This window comes from Acanthochromis polyacanthus, chromosome 5 (genome assembly GCF_021347895.1).
Source record: "Acanthochromis polyacanthus isolate Apoly-LR-REF ecotype Palm Island chromosome 5, KAUST_Apoly_ChrSc, whole genome shotgun sequence".
NCBI lineage: Eukaryota > Metazoa > Chordata > Actinopteri > Pomacentridae > Acanthochromis > Acanthochromis polyacanthus.
The window spans coordinates 14,346,199-14,364,154 of record NC_067117.1 but is presented as its reverse complement, the minus strand read 5'-3'; the positions used below and the strand labels follow the sequence as shown (position 1 = coordinate 14,364,154).

At 40.9% G+C, this 17,956-nt stretch overlaps 1 protein-coding gene across 5 annotated transcripts in view; it reads right to left on the bottom strand.

Annotated features, from left to right (window-relative positions):
* Positions 1-1,424: 1,424 nt before the first annotated feature.
* Positions 1,425-17,956, bottom strand: part of srgap3 (SLIT-ROBO Rho GTPase activating protein 3) — a 67,846-nt gene continuing 51,314 nt past the window's right edge. The window contains exons 9-22 of one of the 5 annotated variants that reach the window (XM_051948115.1): positions 17,136-17,333; positions 16,840-16,924; positions 14,998-15,025; positions 14,274-14,376; positions 13,300-13,360; positions 12,596-12,673; positions 12,346-12,480; positions 11,703-11,808; positions 9,646-9,871; positions 9,352-9,436; positions 6,970-7,150; positions 6,689-6,838; positions 6,280-6,595; positions 1,425-5,080 (exon numbers count right to left, since the gene is read on the bottom strand). In XM_051948115.1, coding sequence (XP_051804075.1) covers positions 4,634-5,080; positions 6,280-6,595; positions 6,689-6,838; positions 6,970-7,150; positions 9,352-9,436; positions 9,646-9,871; positions 11,703-11,808; positions 12,346-12,480; positions 12,596-12,673; positions 13,300-13,360; positions 14,274-14,376; positions 14,998-15,025; positions 16,840-16,924; positions 17,136-17,333 — 2,199 coding nt within the window. In that variant the 3' untranslated portion in view covers positions 1,425-4,633. Of the gene's footprint in view, positions 5,081-6,279; positions 6,596-6,688; positions 6,839-6,969; positions 7,151-9,351; positions 9,437-9,643; positions 9,872-11,702; positions 11,809-12,345; positions 12,481-12,595; positions 12,674-13,299; positions 13,361-13,741; positions 14,377-14,997; positions 15,026-16,839; positions 16,925-17,135; positions 17,334-17,956 lie in introns of those variants that run through there. The other 4 variants (XM_051948117.1, XM_051948116.1, XM_051948118.1 and 1 more) reach the window with 4 other exon arrangements.

Below are 17,956 nucleotides of genomic sequence, written 5' to 3'. Positions count from 1 at the left end.
ACTGGAGCTGTTTGCTCATGAGGAGTGGGCCAAAATACCTGTTGACAGCTGCAGAACGCTCATTGACAAATACAGAAATCGTTTAATTGCAGTGATTGCCTCAAAAGGTTGTGCAACAAAATATTAAGTTATGGGTACCATCATTTTTGTCCAGCCCTATTTCATTAGTTTGTTTTTTTTAAATAATTATGTTAATCAACAATTCAAAAGTGATGGCTGATTTTGATTATTTAATTTTCAATAAATTTTTATTTATTGTTACTTTTGTGAGTTTCAAGTGATTTCAGTGAGAATTGTGGGTTTTTCCTTCTTGAACTGAGGGGTACCAACAATTTTGTCCACGTGTGTAAAATCTAAAAATGTACATCTAGGTCCCTTTCATGCAGACCAGAAATGATAAAGTATTTACAGCTTCTACATAGATTTTCCTGTAACTTTACAATGAATTAGTGGCAGTTGGTGTCGCCAGTATTTCACATTTTATATTTGTTACTGTTGTAACAGTCATTGCTGCATAAATTAGGACATTTATTACTTAATACTGTCACTAGACTATGACTGTCACTCTTGTTTATGGGTCCAAAAAAGCATCAGATTGTACAGAATTTAACTGCACCGCTGTTGCATTGTGGCTGTATTTTTACAGTCATTCATAACTATGTAGATTTAAAACATAATGTTTGTGACCTATTGTCAAATGTTTACTATCAGTTTTTTTTACTTGCCTAGGGACTGCGGATGTAAATTAGCATTGTTGCTCTAATCCAGCACATGTACATCTATTTCTGTCTAAATAGATGTTCATTAATGTGCACTGTCCCTCTCAAATAAATAAACTGAATTAAAAAAACAATACTCCATTCTATGCATATGTCCCAATCAGAAACTTGATAAAGCATATGCAAACAGGACCAGGATCTCCAAAATTAAGTATCAAAAATAAGCAACATTGGACATATTGTATCAGATTATTTTTTTTGATGCGTTAATCTGAAACCAAAGCTCATTTGAACTAGATTGTGTATTTCTGAGTACTTTAATCTTTAACACGGAGTCACATTCACAAGAAGATCGAAGATTTTGTTTGTGAAATCCTAATCAGAAAAGTAACTGTAGCTGTCTAGTAAATATTGCTAAGTGCTTAAAGTAGTGCAATATTTTGTTGTGTGTAGCAAAGTGGGAAACTATGTGTGAAGCAGAAAATGTAAAGTCATACTCAAGTTAACTGCACTTACAGTATGTACAGTGCTTAGGTGAAGATCCTTAGTTTAAGTCTGACAATGACATGAACACGATTTTTTTTCCAACTTTGATTTCAGTTTGTTTTCAGTATAAAAAGCACAGTTCTTCAGCCAGAGAAGGTTTTTCTGTGATTCAGATCAGCCTTTGAACACCACACAATAATTCACTCCAGATAATCCAGATCACAGAGCTTAATGGTTTTTATTTGGACGCAGGAGTTTTCAACACCCAGTCAGTGGTCTGATGTACATTACATCACAGGTTTGAACCAACCAGACACTCATCAACAAACAGCATCACTAGACAAACAGCTAAAGAGAAGGTAAACAGTGTGACAGCAGCTCACACTCTGATCCCCCCTGCAGGGCTTCTTTCTGCTCTCTCTGTGATGTTCTATTGGAATATTAGCGTACTGTCTCCTCATGTCAGCAGACAAACAGTGTAACCCATTTTTCAACATACATTCCAGGAAAGAAAATGTCAGCGTAGCATCATACATGGGGACGATGAGAGTCAGTCCTGCTGTTACCAACAACACTGCAATGACTTTTCCTTCAAAGAGAAGGAGCTAAATGACGAGAATTAAAGGCTCAACCACAGCACAGGCAGTTCACAGGGAAAACAAAGAAACAAAAAAAGACGAAGGAAATATTTTGAGATGATTCTACTGAACTTTACCAGTAGATTATGTATACAGTAGTTTTTATGAGTCCCGTTCTCCAGGGTTCACCCAAACACAGACGAGCGGATCTTGATGATTCTTCTGAGACTCAAAGTGGAATATCTTTACACAACGCATTTCATCCTTATGGTGGCTTGACAAATGAGTCGCATTAGAAATTAAGGACAACAAGGCAACATTTGTTCATAACGAACATGACAACTAATAGACAACATATTACAGTTAGAAAAGTAAAAAAGTAAAAGTCCAATAAAAATTGATGTTGTGCGCAAAAGGCACTCAAATTTCCTGCTCCACATACACAAGTGTCTATAAATAATAATAAAAAAAAAAAACTAGTTAAACATGATTATTTTACCTTTGAAAATTGTGTGCTTTCTTCGTATTTCAATAAACGAATGCTTTTTTTTTTTTTTTTCGTAACATCAACTTCATAGATGGTGCAAAATCGTAACCAGGACGATAAGACGATTAGAACAACATGGACGAGTTTAGGCATCGTAATAAATGCTCCAGATTATAATGCCCGTGAGAGGTGACAGCATCTGTCGGTTCAGGACAAGAGTAAGCAATACCAGGACGAACCAGCAGAGGGTGTGAGTGCACTATTTGACTTTAAATGCTATATTGCCTTTTTTTTTTTTCTGGGTGTACAAGCTCTCTGTTCTTAACAATCCTCCCACCCTGGATTTTATTACATCCGTCTGTGACAATTAAAAAGTAAACATTGCATTGACAGCAAGCAAATATTTTCAATTCACAGCACACATCTGTAGTTGACAGTGGAATCAGTGCCCGGTTTACATGCTAAGGATTCAGTTAGTTTAATTTTCTTGTTTCTTTTTTGATTTTCTTCAATCAAGCGTTGTTTTATTCTTCGTTTTTATTTTAGTAACTGCTACAAGTGGCTTAATTCATTATTCTCAACCCCGGAAATATTAAGGCCAGTTTCTTTGAAGAAAAAAAAATCAATCAGTATTGAACTAATTTGTGCGTTTCACCAAGGCAAGGCACCACATACAGCCATCGAGTCTGACATAATACGAGTCCCACATTACAGCGCAAAACATGCAGAACAGAGCAGGCTCTTTGGGATGCGGATTACAAGGTCTCTGGATTAGAGCTGTCAGAATGACAAGAGGTACAGTAGATATAAACACTTAAATGTTCTTATTCAGTTATCCTCCAATAAAAACCAGAAGGCAGAAAGGAAGGAGGCTGCTCTAATAGTACAGTTACAACATCTACTACTCAGGTTCTTCAAGGATGAGCATAGCAGTTTGAATATGAAAGAGGAAATGTCACAGGGGACTTTTTCCTGTTTCTTTAGAAATGAATCAGAATTCATTGGAATCAGAACTGAACAGGAAACACTTCTGCAAACTGTGTCAGGATGGGAAAATAAGTCAAAAACATAATGGAGAGCATAAATTCAGCCTTGGTGGTCTGTTCAACAGCAATTAGTTTTCTACAGTACAGTTACCAAATGCATTCTAAGCACACAGTACATGGCATACAACTCTATTTTACAGTCAAATAAAACGTCTGATCTTACTGGAGATGATAAAGAGGCGGTTCATGATCTTTACAAGCGTCATTCACACCATCTCTTCGCCTTTTTCTCTCCCATATTAACCTGTACACGCTTAACACTTAAAAGTTACTAGCTATATATTATGTACAAGTTTACCACAGGGCTCCTACATGAGTTGGTGCATTAGTTTCCTGCATTTCATTTATACAGTACAGAGAAAAAAAACGCATGGAAACAGCCACATTAGTCTGCCCACTGTTCAACTGCATGACGGTGGTGGATGACTTGCTTTTAGTATTGTCATATTGATTAGTAAGACTTCAGAGGTCACCTTCATGCCACGATGCTTCATCTTTTGTCGTTATGCCACACAAATGGCAACTTTAAAACATAACACTGTCTGATAACAAGGTATTAGTTTTTCAAACATTCGGACATGTGAAACTTGATTTTAGTCGTGAATAAGGTTTTAAACAAATTTTTTATTCTTAAAATAATTAACAAGCTTGTTCACTGACCATATCATTGCAAATCTATTAAATCTTTAATGTGTCCCTTATTTTTTCCAGTCCCTGCATGCACAATTAAATATCACTATGTTTTTACTTTGCTGAACATCCACTGTATTATAATACAAACAGAAAGCATGGTGAATTCAAGTAAGTTGGTATGTACAGCCATAAGGCCTGTGCCCTAAATGGTAAACAGACGTGGTATTTTAGTTTGAAGTCCAGCTGAGGTGTCTTCACACATCAACAGCAGTGACCGAAACATCAGCTGGACTACATGTGATGGCTGAAAAACCAAATTTCACACAAGTATTGCTTCACTTGCATCCAAAGTGTCTCCAAAACGAGAGCACGAGGCCACAGACCTTTGTTGGAACTGAGGTAAAACAAAAATACACGTACTCGTATGCACATTTACTGTAGTTAAATCAAGTTTCAAAGACAGCTGAGCGATTTATGCTATCCCGGCTCTACAGCTTCTTTAACCGCTTTATCGCCATGGTAACTCACTTTAGAAGCTCAAGGAGCTTCCTATACATATGAATTCACTCAAACAGCGAGGAAGATAATCAAATCTGCTTTTCACTCAACGGCACATGTTTTTCTTCAGCTTTTCCCCTCACTTGGAAGCTTTACAGCTTCCTCACTTAGCAGATTGCACCTTTGCTACATGGTACCAGACTTATCCCCGCCATCGCTAGAAATATTCATATTAGAGCCTGCAGCTGAGCTGTTACTTGGGAACATCTTCTCGGTAGGAGTCACGGCGGGGCTGCCCACACCTGAGGAGCTGGAGCTGCTGGAGCGGTGCTGTGTCGGAGGGGGGCGCATTGGCCTCATGGGTGGGGGGCGTAGCTGAGCCCCAGCCAGCCGGGCGGAGAGAGCGGGTTTGAAGGTGGTCATCATCTCAGAGGTGGAGCTGTTGCTGCGGCGCATGGCTGCATCCGGGTCGCGGATCATGATGGTGTGAAGCGGACTGCCAGGTTCTGAGCTGACCGGGTTCTTCATCGGCTCCAGAGTGTCCAAGACCACGTCAGGAGCCTGTTTGACGGTGTTCTGTCGCTCCAGCTCACGCAGCTCATGAAGCGCTGTGGTCATCGTCTTCTCTATGTCCTGGAGGATGAGAAGAACAGAACACTAAAGAATAACAGCCAAGTCATAGTGTTGTCACATACCGAGACATTTATCACCGTAAAGCGCTGTTACAGAAATGACTCCTAATGAACCGTGTGTGGGCAGGCTGCAGTTTAACTACAATTCAACATTAAAGCTGAGCAATTTAAAATGAAGCCTGAACTAAATCATCACTACATCAGTGTTGGACTTTAATTCAGTTTAATCACAGGCTGATAAAAGAAGTTTGTTCTGCATTACCTTATGACAACAGTGTCAGTTTGACAAAAAATAATGTTGACTTCATACAGTCTGTTGTTGATTATACAACTTTAGCAAGTTGGATGAGTCTCCAAATTAATATTTATTTTCACAGTTTACTAGAATAAAAACCTTTTTGTAGACAAAGCAAATTCAGATTTTGTACATACTTCAGCATGCTTTACAAAAGGGTAGCTTTGATGTAAAAAAATGTATAATGTAAAATGTACTTTCTTATACCGGGCGACTTTATTCAAACCTTTTTTCACATGAAACCCTGAGAACTGTAATCCATTTATATCTACAGACTCACCAAAGAAACTCAGGTTGCTTTTACTACTTTATGTTACTTTGTATTCAGCATACTGCGTACCCTTCAGTTCCAGCCATTAGCTGATGAGGAGAATCTGGAGCAGAACCATCAGTGCTCTTTAGCTTGTTATTTACTTGTAGGTCTTTATGTCCTTGAGGTGTGTCTGTCACCCAGCCACCGTCTAGCCCTGACATTTATTCCAGACCCAGCTGCTGCTCTCAGACTGACAGCTACAGCAGGAGGTCTTGCTCTGTTCAACCAAACTGAGCTGATCTATGCTATAAATGTCTCACACTTTACATCATGTGTGGTACTGTCTGATGTTAAAGGAGTCATTAAGTTCCTTGATTTCAACTTTTAACCATTCTTCTTTTCTATTTTGCATACATCTCAATCTTATATTTCTATTGGACAAAATATCACATATATAATAGCTTAATATTTTACACCATCAGTAATTATTTCATATTTTCAACAACTCGGACTCCTAAAATTGCAAATTTGTGCACTGTATGGTGCAAAGTAAAGCAGAAAACTGTTCAGTGAACTAAAAGTGACATGCAGTCCAGTTATAAAAGGCCCTACCATAGATAAAAACATTGAAAGATTCATGCCAAAGTCCTACCTCAGCCAGAGCCTCAGTCTCCAGTGATTTGTGGTCCCCGAGGCTGCTGTGACGAGTGGCCCCTGGAACTGGTCTCAGCGGGTGGCCCTCGGGATAGGCCTTCCTGTCTGGGTAGTTGATGCTGCCTGCACTGCCAAAAGTACCAAGGCGTCTTTTTTCTGGGCTCTCCATTCGACCCTTGTTGATGGCGACCTTGTGAGGGCTGCTCGGACAGGCCGCAGCCCGTGGAGGAGTGTCAGCCACTCTGGTTGGGCTGTGGGTGTCTGTACCGCTCCGACGACGGGGGATTGCAGCTCCGTCAGATCGTAACCTGACCCTGTGAAGAGGGGTCACATAAAATAGACAGTTAGTCTCTGCAGCATTACAAACCTTTAGAACATGGAAGATGTTTTTTCATAATTGCACTCACCTCCCCATGACTCCTCCAAAGTTATAATCAGGTGACTGCTCACATGGTGAAGGGACATCATTTTTGGATGAACCCTTATCTTCCAGTAAAGGTCCGCTGCTGGCTTCACTATCTGCTTTCTGACTGAGGTTATCTGAGAATGCATCATCCCTGAAAGAGCAGAGTCAGCTGTGGTGAGTCTGCGACACGAATACAAATTACATGATGTAGAATAACTAATCAGAGACTAAACTATTAAAAACTGTAATTATACTACTGAAACTGATTCTGCTATTACGTACAGGTCTTGTACTACAATGTATTGATGTGGGATGAGGCCGTCCACGCCATTGTGTCGGCCCTCCCACCAGTCTTCAGATGCTCGGTGATATAGAAGCAGAGACGCTCCCTTCTTGAATGACAGCTCCCTTGGACTACGTCCGACGTAGTCAAACTTGGCGATGGCCTCAATCTGTTCAACCTCTAAAGCACACAAACAAGCAAAGAAACATGCTGTTCAAAAACTGAGCACAACATACGGTCACACTTAAAGAACAGACAGAAATTTATAGACAATTTTCCACTTCAACTGCATCAACAGGATACATTGCATTAATACATTGCTGCAGTCTGATAAAAGGCATTATCTTCACAAATGTCTCAGTTTACATTGTAAATCTATGAGACGTATGCATTTGCTATGTAAAGAATACAAACCAAACCATCATATGCTCTGATTTGTATCTCTGCAGTTTCAGTTGGAATTGAACAAGTGACCAAATGACAATCAGCTTTCTGAGTGTAGAGTGTGGCAAAACCTTTTAAGATGAGTAAAGTAGATTTTTGAAGATTTAAAGGTGCAATATTGTGTAAGTCTCACATATCCCCACAATGAGATTTTCAGTTTTGCATCCCAAAGTACTGCAAAGAATCGTTTTACCAAGACTGTTTAAACTCTGTTTTTAGGGGTGTTTTGCTCTGAAAATCAATTAATTGCTCATGTCCTGCTTCCTTCAGGAAGAACATGCTGTCTGTGACTAATAGCTCCTAATGCTGATCACAGTTTCAGCTGGTTAGTTAAGCATTACACAACACCTGGGTTGAATTTTTACGCTCATGTAGAGGCTAACTAGTTGTGGAAGAGCTTAAGAAATGGCAGAAGTAAACATCTTCACATCTGAACAGCATTTATTTTTCACCTCAGGGTTATAACAACCAGAAAACACAATAAAAATTGATTTTTCAGCACATGCGACCTTTAACTTTCGAAACATGTCTGTGGAGTATTTCAACAGGCCAGCAGGGGTCAGTCAGAGTTAACGGTATGTTTCACAGCAATCAACTCTGAGCAAGAAAACCCCAAATTCAAAGAGAAAACCCAGACCTTTATACTACGAAAACCCACTAAAGGTTTGTCTGAATATTTAAGAGGACAGTTAGAGACAACGGGGATGAAACACAGCTTTGTTCTAATTTGATTTCAATTAGAAACTAATTAAAAATAAACACTGCTCTCATCCCAGCAGGTGATGAGCTCTTAAGGTTATTTAAGACTGTCAGTGTTAAGACCAGCAAGAGGAGATGCTTCATCAGTCAGCCAGCCTTTGTTCTGTTTTCCAAGTGACAACCAGGAAACAGAGAAAGGGTCAGCACTCATTAAAAACAGAGCCAACAAGACAGATGAAGCTCAGAGACGAGTTAACTTCACCAGCAGCTCAGGAGATTTGATCCTGTGTTTTACCGGTGTTTTGGCTTTTCAGCCTAGCCCGGTTATATATTCAAAGCTCAGAGGAGGACCGAGGAAATACTGCACAAAGGAGAAAGTCCCAGGAGAATTGCTGACTAACACTGAACAAAGACCAAGCGAGCGAGTGAGCGGGGGGGGGGGGGGGGGGGGGGGGGGGGCGCGCACACACACACACACACACACACACACACACACACACACACACACACACACACACACAGAAACATGGATCAAAGAGGCAATGCTGCATGCCAATATTGTTTACTCAACTTGCCTTCAGCCTCAAACATCACACAGGCCTCTGCGATCAGAAGCTGCTGCAGTGCAAACCCGGCTCACCTCTCAGTCAAAAGCACTTCATAAAAAAAGGTCAGTCTGTGCTTCACCCACCTTCATCCACAAAGACCTCTAAAATCATGTTGTATCTGTGGAATCAATGTAACACTAAGATGTGGATTGCTTTAATATGGTCTTTAAATAATCAAAGAACCAGGCAGTAGATCTATCAAAACCTGTCTTTACCAAAAACTGTTGCAAAACTGCTGCCTTACTCTGCTTAGTGTGTTGCAATGCTAACATTTTAGCACTAAACGCAAAGCATAGACAAATCTGTTGACTAGTATTTGTTCAGTTCTGCAGGTATTTGATAATGTTGCAAAGCATTAGAAAAATGTACCGAAACAGTTTTTCTTAAGGTAGAATATAAATATTTGCACCAAACTCTATGGCAATCCATGCTGTGCTTGTGACGGCATTGTACTCGTGTTGGTGATAAAGTCAGGAAATCACGGGTGAAAATGCATCCTCTGGGGACAATTGATGTCTGTAGCAGATTTCATGGCTATCCACCCAGTAGTAATGGTCAGTCTGGAACAAAGTGGTTGACTGCAATCCCTCCTCGTAAAAAAATAGAAAATGACTCTCATGATGTACGAACCTTCGTCACTGGTGTGTGGTTCAGTTCCATTATCGGCCTCATCAATGGTTCCTGGTTCACTGTGGGGGCTGTCACTATGGGAGCAAATGGAAGGTAAAAAGACACATCTATAGACTCAGTAGGTCAAATATTTGCTTTATGAACAATAAACATATTTAAGCAGGTAATTAGCGGATAAAATGTCACAGTTCCTTCCTAAACTCAACGCAAGGACGCGTGGACAGAACGACGTCACCCCGGCATTGTTATTGTTCTTTGTTTGTGCTCATCACCTGATCAAATCGATACTCACCAGTACTCTTCACCCCCGGTCATGCACTTCTCATACACTGGGCCATCAAGCTCACGCTGATTTGGAAAGATGACTTCATTGTGGATAATGATGGTCTTGATGACCTCGTTAACGTGAGCCTGACAGGCTACAGGATCCTGGCCGTCTGGGATGGGCATCAGGGTTGGACCGAAGCAGATAGCTAAATTATACGGATCCATCATGTTCTCATCGCTGTACTGGGAAAGACTGAGACAGCACAGGAGAGTATTGCAGGATTTCTTTCTTTGTCATTCATACAGATTGCACTTTTAAGATAGATAATAGATAAAAACGAAAACGTGTGGAGTTGTTGTCCATTGTTGGATGATGTATTAAAAGACAAGCCAATCACATTAGGAATGCTTATGATGATTAGCAGTTTGGACTGAATGATCCATTTTCTAGGTTGTATTTTTGGTGTTCTGATGTTTCCCTTTTGTTCACATTTGGATTATGTGGCAAATAATTTTACATTGTTGAGCTTGAATTTGGGCCACTTACTGGCTGCAGAAACAAGCTGTCTTTATTTTTTTGAAAGAAAACCTTTTTTTTATGACAATAACATTAAATTAATCAGAAATACAGTCTAGACATTGTTAATGTGGTAAATGACTATTCTAGCTGGAAACGGCAGATTTCTAATGGAATATCTACATAGGGGTCCAGAGGAACATTTCCAGCAACCATCACTCCTGTGTTCTAATGCTACATTGTGTTAGCTAATGGTGTTGAAAGGATAATTGATGAATAGAAAACTCTTGTGCAGTTATGTTAGCACATGAATAAAAGTGTGAGTTTTCATGGAAACTCACACTTTGAGTTTCCACTCAATGAAACTGAGTGGGTGACCCCAAACTTTTGAACGGCAGTGTAAATATATAACAGTAAACATTTCAGGCTTTAAATAGTTTGCAAGGTATTGTGATTTAAATGTGCAAAAAAAAAGACAAACAAAAAAATGTCCAGGTACCATTTTAAATATCCATAGCTTATGATATAAAACATTTCAAGCAAATCAGATGGTCAAGCAGAAGGCCCCTGATGAGTTGAAATGGAATAACGCAGCTGTGACCTTAGCTCATGTATACTAATAACATTAGTCTTAATTTCTAGTCATGTTTCTGCCAACATTCCCTCTTTTAGCTCTAGTTTTAGTCTCTACCAACTCCAGAGGGAGATATCTAACTCTTTGAGCAGGCGGGTTTTTAGTGCATTTTCACTGCAGGCAGCTGCCTGTTGCAAATGAAAATGAGATTGAACCAAAGGAGTAAAAATGTGAACTGGGAAATTTAAACCTTTTGTTGAAATACGCTGAAAACCTGAGACTAACTTGTCAAATAAGTAGAGCTGTGGTCCATTATTAGAACAAAATGATTGATTATAGCCATTTCTAAATATGTCAGTCCCATAATCTGAAATAAACTGTTGTGTACAGTTGAGGAGACATCTCATAAAGAGTCACTGGCTGCAGCTAAATTCAGTTTTAATATAGTCCTAAACACACCCTTGTGCAGCTCAGCTAGACACTCGCTTGAACAACATTCTGATCAGCTTTCTCCTTCAACAAATCAACTTATCCAGCGCATGTCACAACCCACTCGTGGTAACCAAATCATCCAGCGCTGCAAGAGGAAGTCATAATAAGTCCTTGCACATTATCAACAACATGAGGCTGAGCAGTAACGCCACAGCTGGAACGGCTCCAAACAGAGAAGGATATGAAATCAAACTCGTTTTTCTGCAGGCGAACTCAGTAAAGGGAGCATTAATAACATCCATTATGAGATGGCAGTTATACTACTCCAGCGAGGTGTAAGTTTCCTAACCTGTAAATAACTTTCAAATCACCACAGACAGATGTCCCAATGAATAGCAGGTGTTGTTTTATCTTCCTTAGAGTTTTGTCTGTTCACCTGCACAACTACTTTGTATTGTAAAGTGTAAGATTCATGACCAATCCTCTGTGGGAAATATGCAAGGACCAAATTCCTATTTTTTGCACAACAGTGGATTTGGATTGAGGTGTAGTGTGACTTACTGATTGAGAAAAGCAAACAGGTATCTCATGACGATTATGATGGTGCGAGGAAGAGTGACAACAATCTGCTGGATGTGATGAGCTCTCTCAGCTCCAGACTCCAGCTCTGAAACACAGATGATAGAGATAGAGAGGTGTAATAAGCTGGTTTACACTATGACAGAGAAGAAACAAATAAAGTTTTGAAACTAATATAAACAGACGCCACTTTCCCTGTAACAACAGTGTCTTGTAAATTATACAGACATATATATATATATAAATACATATATAAACCAGACCCTAGCAAGCAAAAAAAAAGATCAAAGTCAAGCTACAGGGACAGAGCAAGAGCAGATTCTGACAACTGCTATCTGACACTTTCATATGCCCCCTCCTGCCATTCACCAGACCCCTAAGGCGAACCGAGTGATCGAACTAGTAGAAACAGCAGGAAAACGATTCTGTGGTGAATTTGCACACGCCAGACTGGTGTGGCCCACACTCCTCTGGCTTTCTGCTAAACGTCAGGGAGAAAGCGCTGGTGTTAAGATTGCTTCCATGTGCTGCACCGCATGACTTTCTCCTCTTCAGGGAAGCTGAGAGATTCCAGGAAGGTGTGTTTTCTCTTTTCTACTGCTTTGAATGTGTTCTGTTGACTCACTGATGGTGGAGATGAAGTCCAGGAAACGCTCCTTTGGGAAGAGGGGGTTCTCCAGTCCTCTGAAGTACAGCTTCAGCACACCTGCCACTGAGTTAATGTCATGCTCATTCTGGTCGTCAATCAAGGGATCTTCACCTATTTAAGAGAAACGTGCTTTGAGTGGTGGTATTTGTTGAGCTGAAAAATCTGACACATGGGATTATGCTGTTGACGTATCTGAAACATAAGAAGAGGGTGTATTTTGACCCACCTCTCTCAAATGAGTTTTTAATATCATTGACCTCCACCTGTGATCCTGGCACACGGAATATGCCTTGCTGCTGCAAACCTGAAAGAAACACAAACCAGAATTTACTGATCCACAGTTACGCTAGCTGCCACTATCTACCAAATCAACGTTGCCAGCTTCGTGAAAAGCCCCACTGGAAACACATAAAACAGAGCAGGAAATGTAATCTGGTCATAAAGGGAGATGGGTATTTTTCCAGGAGTGGGCCCCTCAGTGAGCCTGCAGCATATGGTTTCAGTTAGAGGGTTCTAATCAGTTTTCTGTAGTTTCATTAGGTCCAGATCCAGGGGAAAAGACCTGCAGGCTAAAGCAATGAGCTGAAGACAGATGTGAAGGTAGACAGGGAGGAGTTAAGGAGGGTGGCAGGGTGCAGGCAGGAGGATTGGCTAAAGAAAGACCAATGGTACTTTGAAAACTCTCTGTGTGTGATCTATTGTTATGAGGTTGTCAAATCACCAGTAGGCAGCTGAGGCTGAGGTGGAGAGCAGAGCAGGTCAGGCTCTGCACCTGGTGGCTATTTGTGGAAATAGATTGCTTCGTTCTATGGCTGCTGTCACTTCTTATGAGGCCAAATGAGTTTTTTAAAGGCTTTTACAGTTTGCTGGGGGTTTTTTCTGCCCTTTTGCACAGAAGTAGCAGTCAAAAGAGAACGATGTGAGACTTACCATATAGATTGATGTATCTGATACAGCTTTCAACAACAAGTGGAATGGGTTGACCTGAATCCTGAAATGAAAAAGTAAATATAAATGCAGGAAAAATAATAATATAAAGTGATACATAGCTGAAAAGTAGATATGTAAAATGCTGCAGATTCCTCTGGGCATTGATTATATGACTTAAAGACATACTTTTAACATCACAAAATTAAAACTTGCAATATTTCATATAAAAACACAAATAATTAAAACATCCACTGTGTAATTTAATACTAATTTAGGTGATATAAGGCAGGGACAATCAAATAACAGTTCAAACAGCACAAACAGTAGTGAGAAATAACAGCATGCCAGTGTAGCATAAGCAGTGGAAAGTTAATGACTACTATTAGTCCCACAGTTTTAGTTTGTTTTGTTCCCGTCCTGTATTCTCTAACAGCAGTGGTACCTGAATGCGAGTACGAGCATTCCTTCTCCCTCTGGCACAGAAAGCAGCAAAGCACAGAGTAGCAGAGAAAGAGGAGGAGGAGGAGAATCACAAAGTTAGAAAAGCTCAAATGACAAATGACCCCTCTAGAGGTTAAAGACGGCTAAGCACAGAGACTGGAGATAGGAAAGCTACAGAACTGCAGTGAGGATCGGGTGCAGCGAGGGACAAAACAGACACACTGCTGTTTCCTGCCTCTCAGTCATCCAAAAAGTGACTGGATTTGGAAAGAAAGCCAGAGCTGGTAAAATTGTTCTGGAGGGAAATAAAGAGACAGCTGACTGCCGCTCTGTCTGTCTGCACCGGCAGAACTACGGAGGGAAGGAGGAGGATTAGAGGTTAAACAGAGGCGTTATATCATGATCAAGGGCAGCTGGAAGAGCGAGGAACAGACGGCTAAAGTGAGGAAGAGAAGATGAGAGAAGGCTCTAGCTGCAATCCCTTCCTGCTCCACAGGGGCCGCTCAGTCAAACACCAACACAGCAGAGGGTACCTTGATGAAGGTCTCCATATTGCCGTTAAACAGCTTATGGTTATACACGGAGCGAGGCCGAGGCTTCCGCATTTTCTGTGGTTTAGGGGGAAGGGTGGGGGGCCTGGGAATGATGGACACAGGGGACAACAACACCATAATCTGTGAAACTACAGAAACAAATGTGATTCAAAAGCAGGCTTTAAAAATCCCCTGTTTGAGTAGAGTAATGAAGGAACAGAAGGAACTGGCTCCTGGATTAAACATTTTAGATAACAACAAGAGATCTTTCATTAAAGGGGACTTTTTTCAAAAATGTCAGAAAAAAATCTTCCCTTTAATTTCTTTCTTCATATCTTTGCATATCAATATGTATATCCATCATGGCATCTCTGTAAATGTGAAAGATGAAAAAAGTCTTTATTTCATCATCATTTTTATCCGTATTTTACTTTAGTATTTCTTGCCTATTTCTTGTTGTGCTTCATGTTATGTATTTAGCTGACATGAATTTCCCCAGTGAGGGATTATTTATGTTACATATTCGAAGTTCCTTTTTCTAATAATTTCTTAATATCCATTTTTAAGTCTATACCTTCCTGCTGGGCTGTTTTAGTAACTATGTTGATTTCTTTTCTACCGTGGAATTAAATAGTCTGAAAACCTGAAATAAATGGAATAAGCAGATGCTTCATGGCTGAAAGGTACGGAGTGGAAACAACTCACTCCTCAAATGGGATCTTACCTTGTTGTCCCACACTCTGCCCTTTCCCCTGTGGAAAAAGAAACACAAGAGGGACATGTTATATACTGGAGTCTTTATGGTACACATTATACAGACTCAAGCCAGTGTCCAGCCTCACTGAAAGGTTTCATAAGGGACAACATCACTATTGAGGCTGAGATGAATAGAGCAGTGCTAACACCATTCATTGGACAAAGCCAGTGAGCAGTCGTCGCTGAAACCTCAGGGGACCAAGAGGGCCCCGAAGGGTTACAGGCCTACTCTCAGAGCAAAGAAATGGGGGTGGCAGCTGCAGTGTGAGCCTGTTGGGGAGGATGAACGCTGAACAATGTCTGTGCAGGCTCACTGAGCCTTTTGTTATGGGTTCACAACAACACATGCACATGTTGGGTGCTATGTATTGTTATATTCTGGCTAACAGAAGGAACACCCGCTAACAAAATACAGCAGCTTAGTCAGTGAACTCACAGATGACGCAGCGTATCTTAATGAACTGAGAGTGAGACTGTGTGTTTGTCCAGCTGGAGGGGAGTCAAAGACGGCACCAAAGCATTGCAACATTATTTCTTTACTCCATCTAACAACGGGCAGAAAGAGTGATTTCTCGACACATCATTATAGAAGATGGGTCAAGGTCTCTGGAGCATTCATGTGAAGAAACAACAGCACGTTCCTCCTGACATCATTCCACTGAGTGATAGCCCTTTCTACCTTCAGCCAACCAACCTCGAAATTGTTTTTCAAGCATGAGCCAAAAAAAAAAATCCCTAATTTCATATCCAAAAGCTCCTGAATCCCTGAATGATACATGAGATATCGATTCATTAAGCATGAAAAGTGACGAGAACAAATCAAACTTTACAAAACAAGGGAATTGAAGAGTCTTTATAAAGAAAACAAGGGCTGGCACATATCCTGGCACCAGCTTGTTTGGTACCAATGCTTGACATTATGTTTTTATTAATACGTGCAGCAAGATGTAAGCGCCATGTGGCACTCACCCGTCTCATCTTGTTCCCTCTGTCATGCTCACACACAAACACACTATTTTGAGTGTGATGCAACGAGCTAATGAGCACGACTCGGCCGTGATTGATCGTCTAAATAATTAAACATGGGTGGTACCTGGAGACACCATATGCTCTGTTCATACACTCTCTCAGCTGCTCCGCCGTGGACACTGAGCTATAATGTGAGTGTTTATGAGTGCGAGGTTGACTGTTTGCCACAGAACTCGGAAGAAGTCACGATGAATGATTAAGTAATGAATATATCCAATGTGTGAGACCTATAAATATGCAGGGACTGCGTGTGGGATGCAGCTCAGGCCTCAGCTGGCTGCACCTTATGTCCTATTCTTATTAGGTGAACCCCTGATGCAGGAGCAGCTGCAGAAATGGGCTCCGGTTTGGTCTTGCTGATTGATTGAGCGTAAACTGTTCACGGCTGAGGTGGCACGGGGACCCCTGGGGAAGAGGCGGGGCTAAGGAAAGCCTTTTTCTTGCAGCCTGGAAATGGAAACCTTCCCTGCAGCTATGCCATATAGAGACTAACCGGATAATACTTTAACCGGTGGAGATTAGCAGAAAGGAAAATACCTCAAAGTAGATGTGGTCTGCTTTCAGGGTCTGCTCATTTCCTCTTTTTTCTTGCCACCCCATGTCTTTGTAGACCCCTATACCTCATTCCCCCTTTGCTTATTAGATAAGACCTCCTCTACTATAACCCTGGAGGCAGTTTTTACACAGACGACTGTGAGTCATTATTACAAGATATAACACTAAGTCATGTGCACACCATTAGAAAAGACACCTGAGACAAACCAAGAGTGACGTCTTTTACCTTCACCCAGTGTCTGCTTCAGCAAGTCATGCTTGGCTTGCAGCTTAATGATGAGGTTACTGCCGTTCAGGTACTCCTTGAATTTCTAGACAGAGAAATGAAGGCAGTCAAGAGTCAAGAGCAGCACAAATCCAGTGTAACATGATCCCAGAAAAACAATTCAGTGTCGCTCAAATCAGCATAAACGCAATTTGTTGCAGTCAGTTGATGACTGATGGCTCCATTTTGAAGTTCACAGCGCGCCGGCACACATGAACGGTGTGGAACAAAAAAAAGGCAGGTTGGCCTGAACTCACTGAAAAGTAGAACATCTCCGTCTCCTGTTGGTTCGCTCTCCTCTTGGCTACATTGAGTTTGCTCATGTAGGACTCGGAGGCCACAGACTTAATGGATTCAGTGGAGCGGCTGTGCTGAAAGGCATCTGACACATCAAAGTCCTCCACTGTCAGCATGTCCTGCAGTGTTTGCATGGTGGCATCCAAGGTCTTCCTCACCTGCACAGACAGGAAGATGAAGGAAGATGAAGCCTCATATCTCACTCTGTCATTGTTATATTTTCTGTTTTGTAAGAATCAATACTATTTGTTCCATTAAAAACTGAAATAGCCGATGAGATTTTCAGAAGCATGAGTGACTTATTTAAAGCACAAGTACATTAACACTAAAAACAAATTGACCCCTGAAGAATAAATGACCTCTGACTGCACTGAAAACAGTACCAGAATATGAATGAGGCAGTCTGCAGGTCAGGTATACATCAGACTGAGACATGAAAATGAAGAGTGCCAGGGAAGGGAAATTAACTGCTCACAACATGACTGAAGGAGGCTTTTTGTTTAGGCCTGAGATTGATAAAGCTCATTTTCAGTAATGGCAGGACTCATCCATTATCCTCCAGAACACAAGACACAAAGAGACAGGGAAGAGACAGAGCTATTGCCATTTGCAGGTCTAACAGGCACTGGTTATTATCGCCTCCATTTGCACTTTTGTGTCTGTGGTGGCTCCTTATGAGAAAGGCTTCCTTCTCCATCATAAGCAGACAATTTCATGTATAATTTCATAGAAATACTGGCATGGCAACAATCTAAATATATTGTCAGCACCCACAGAGCAA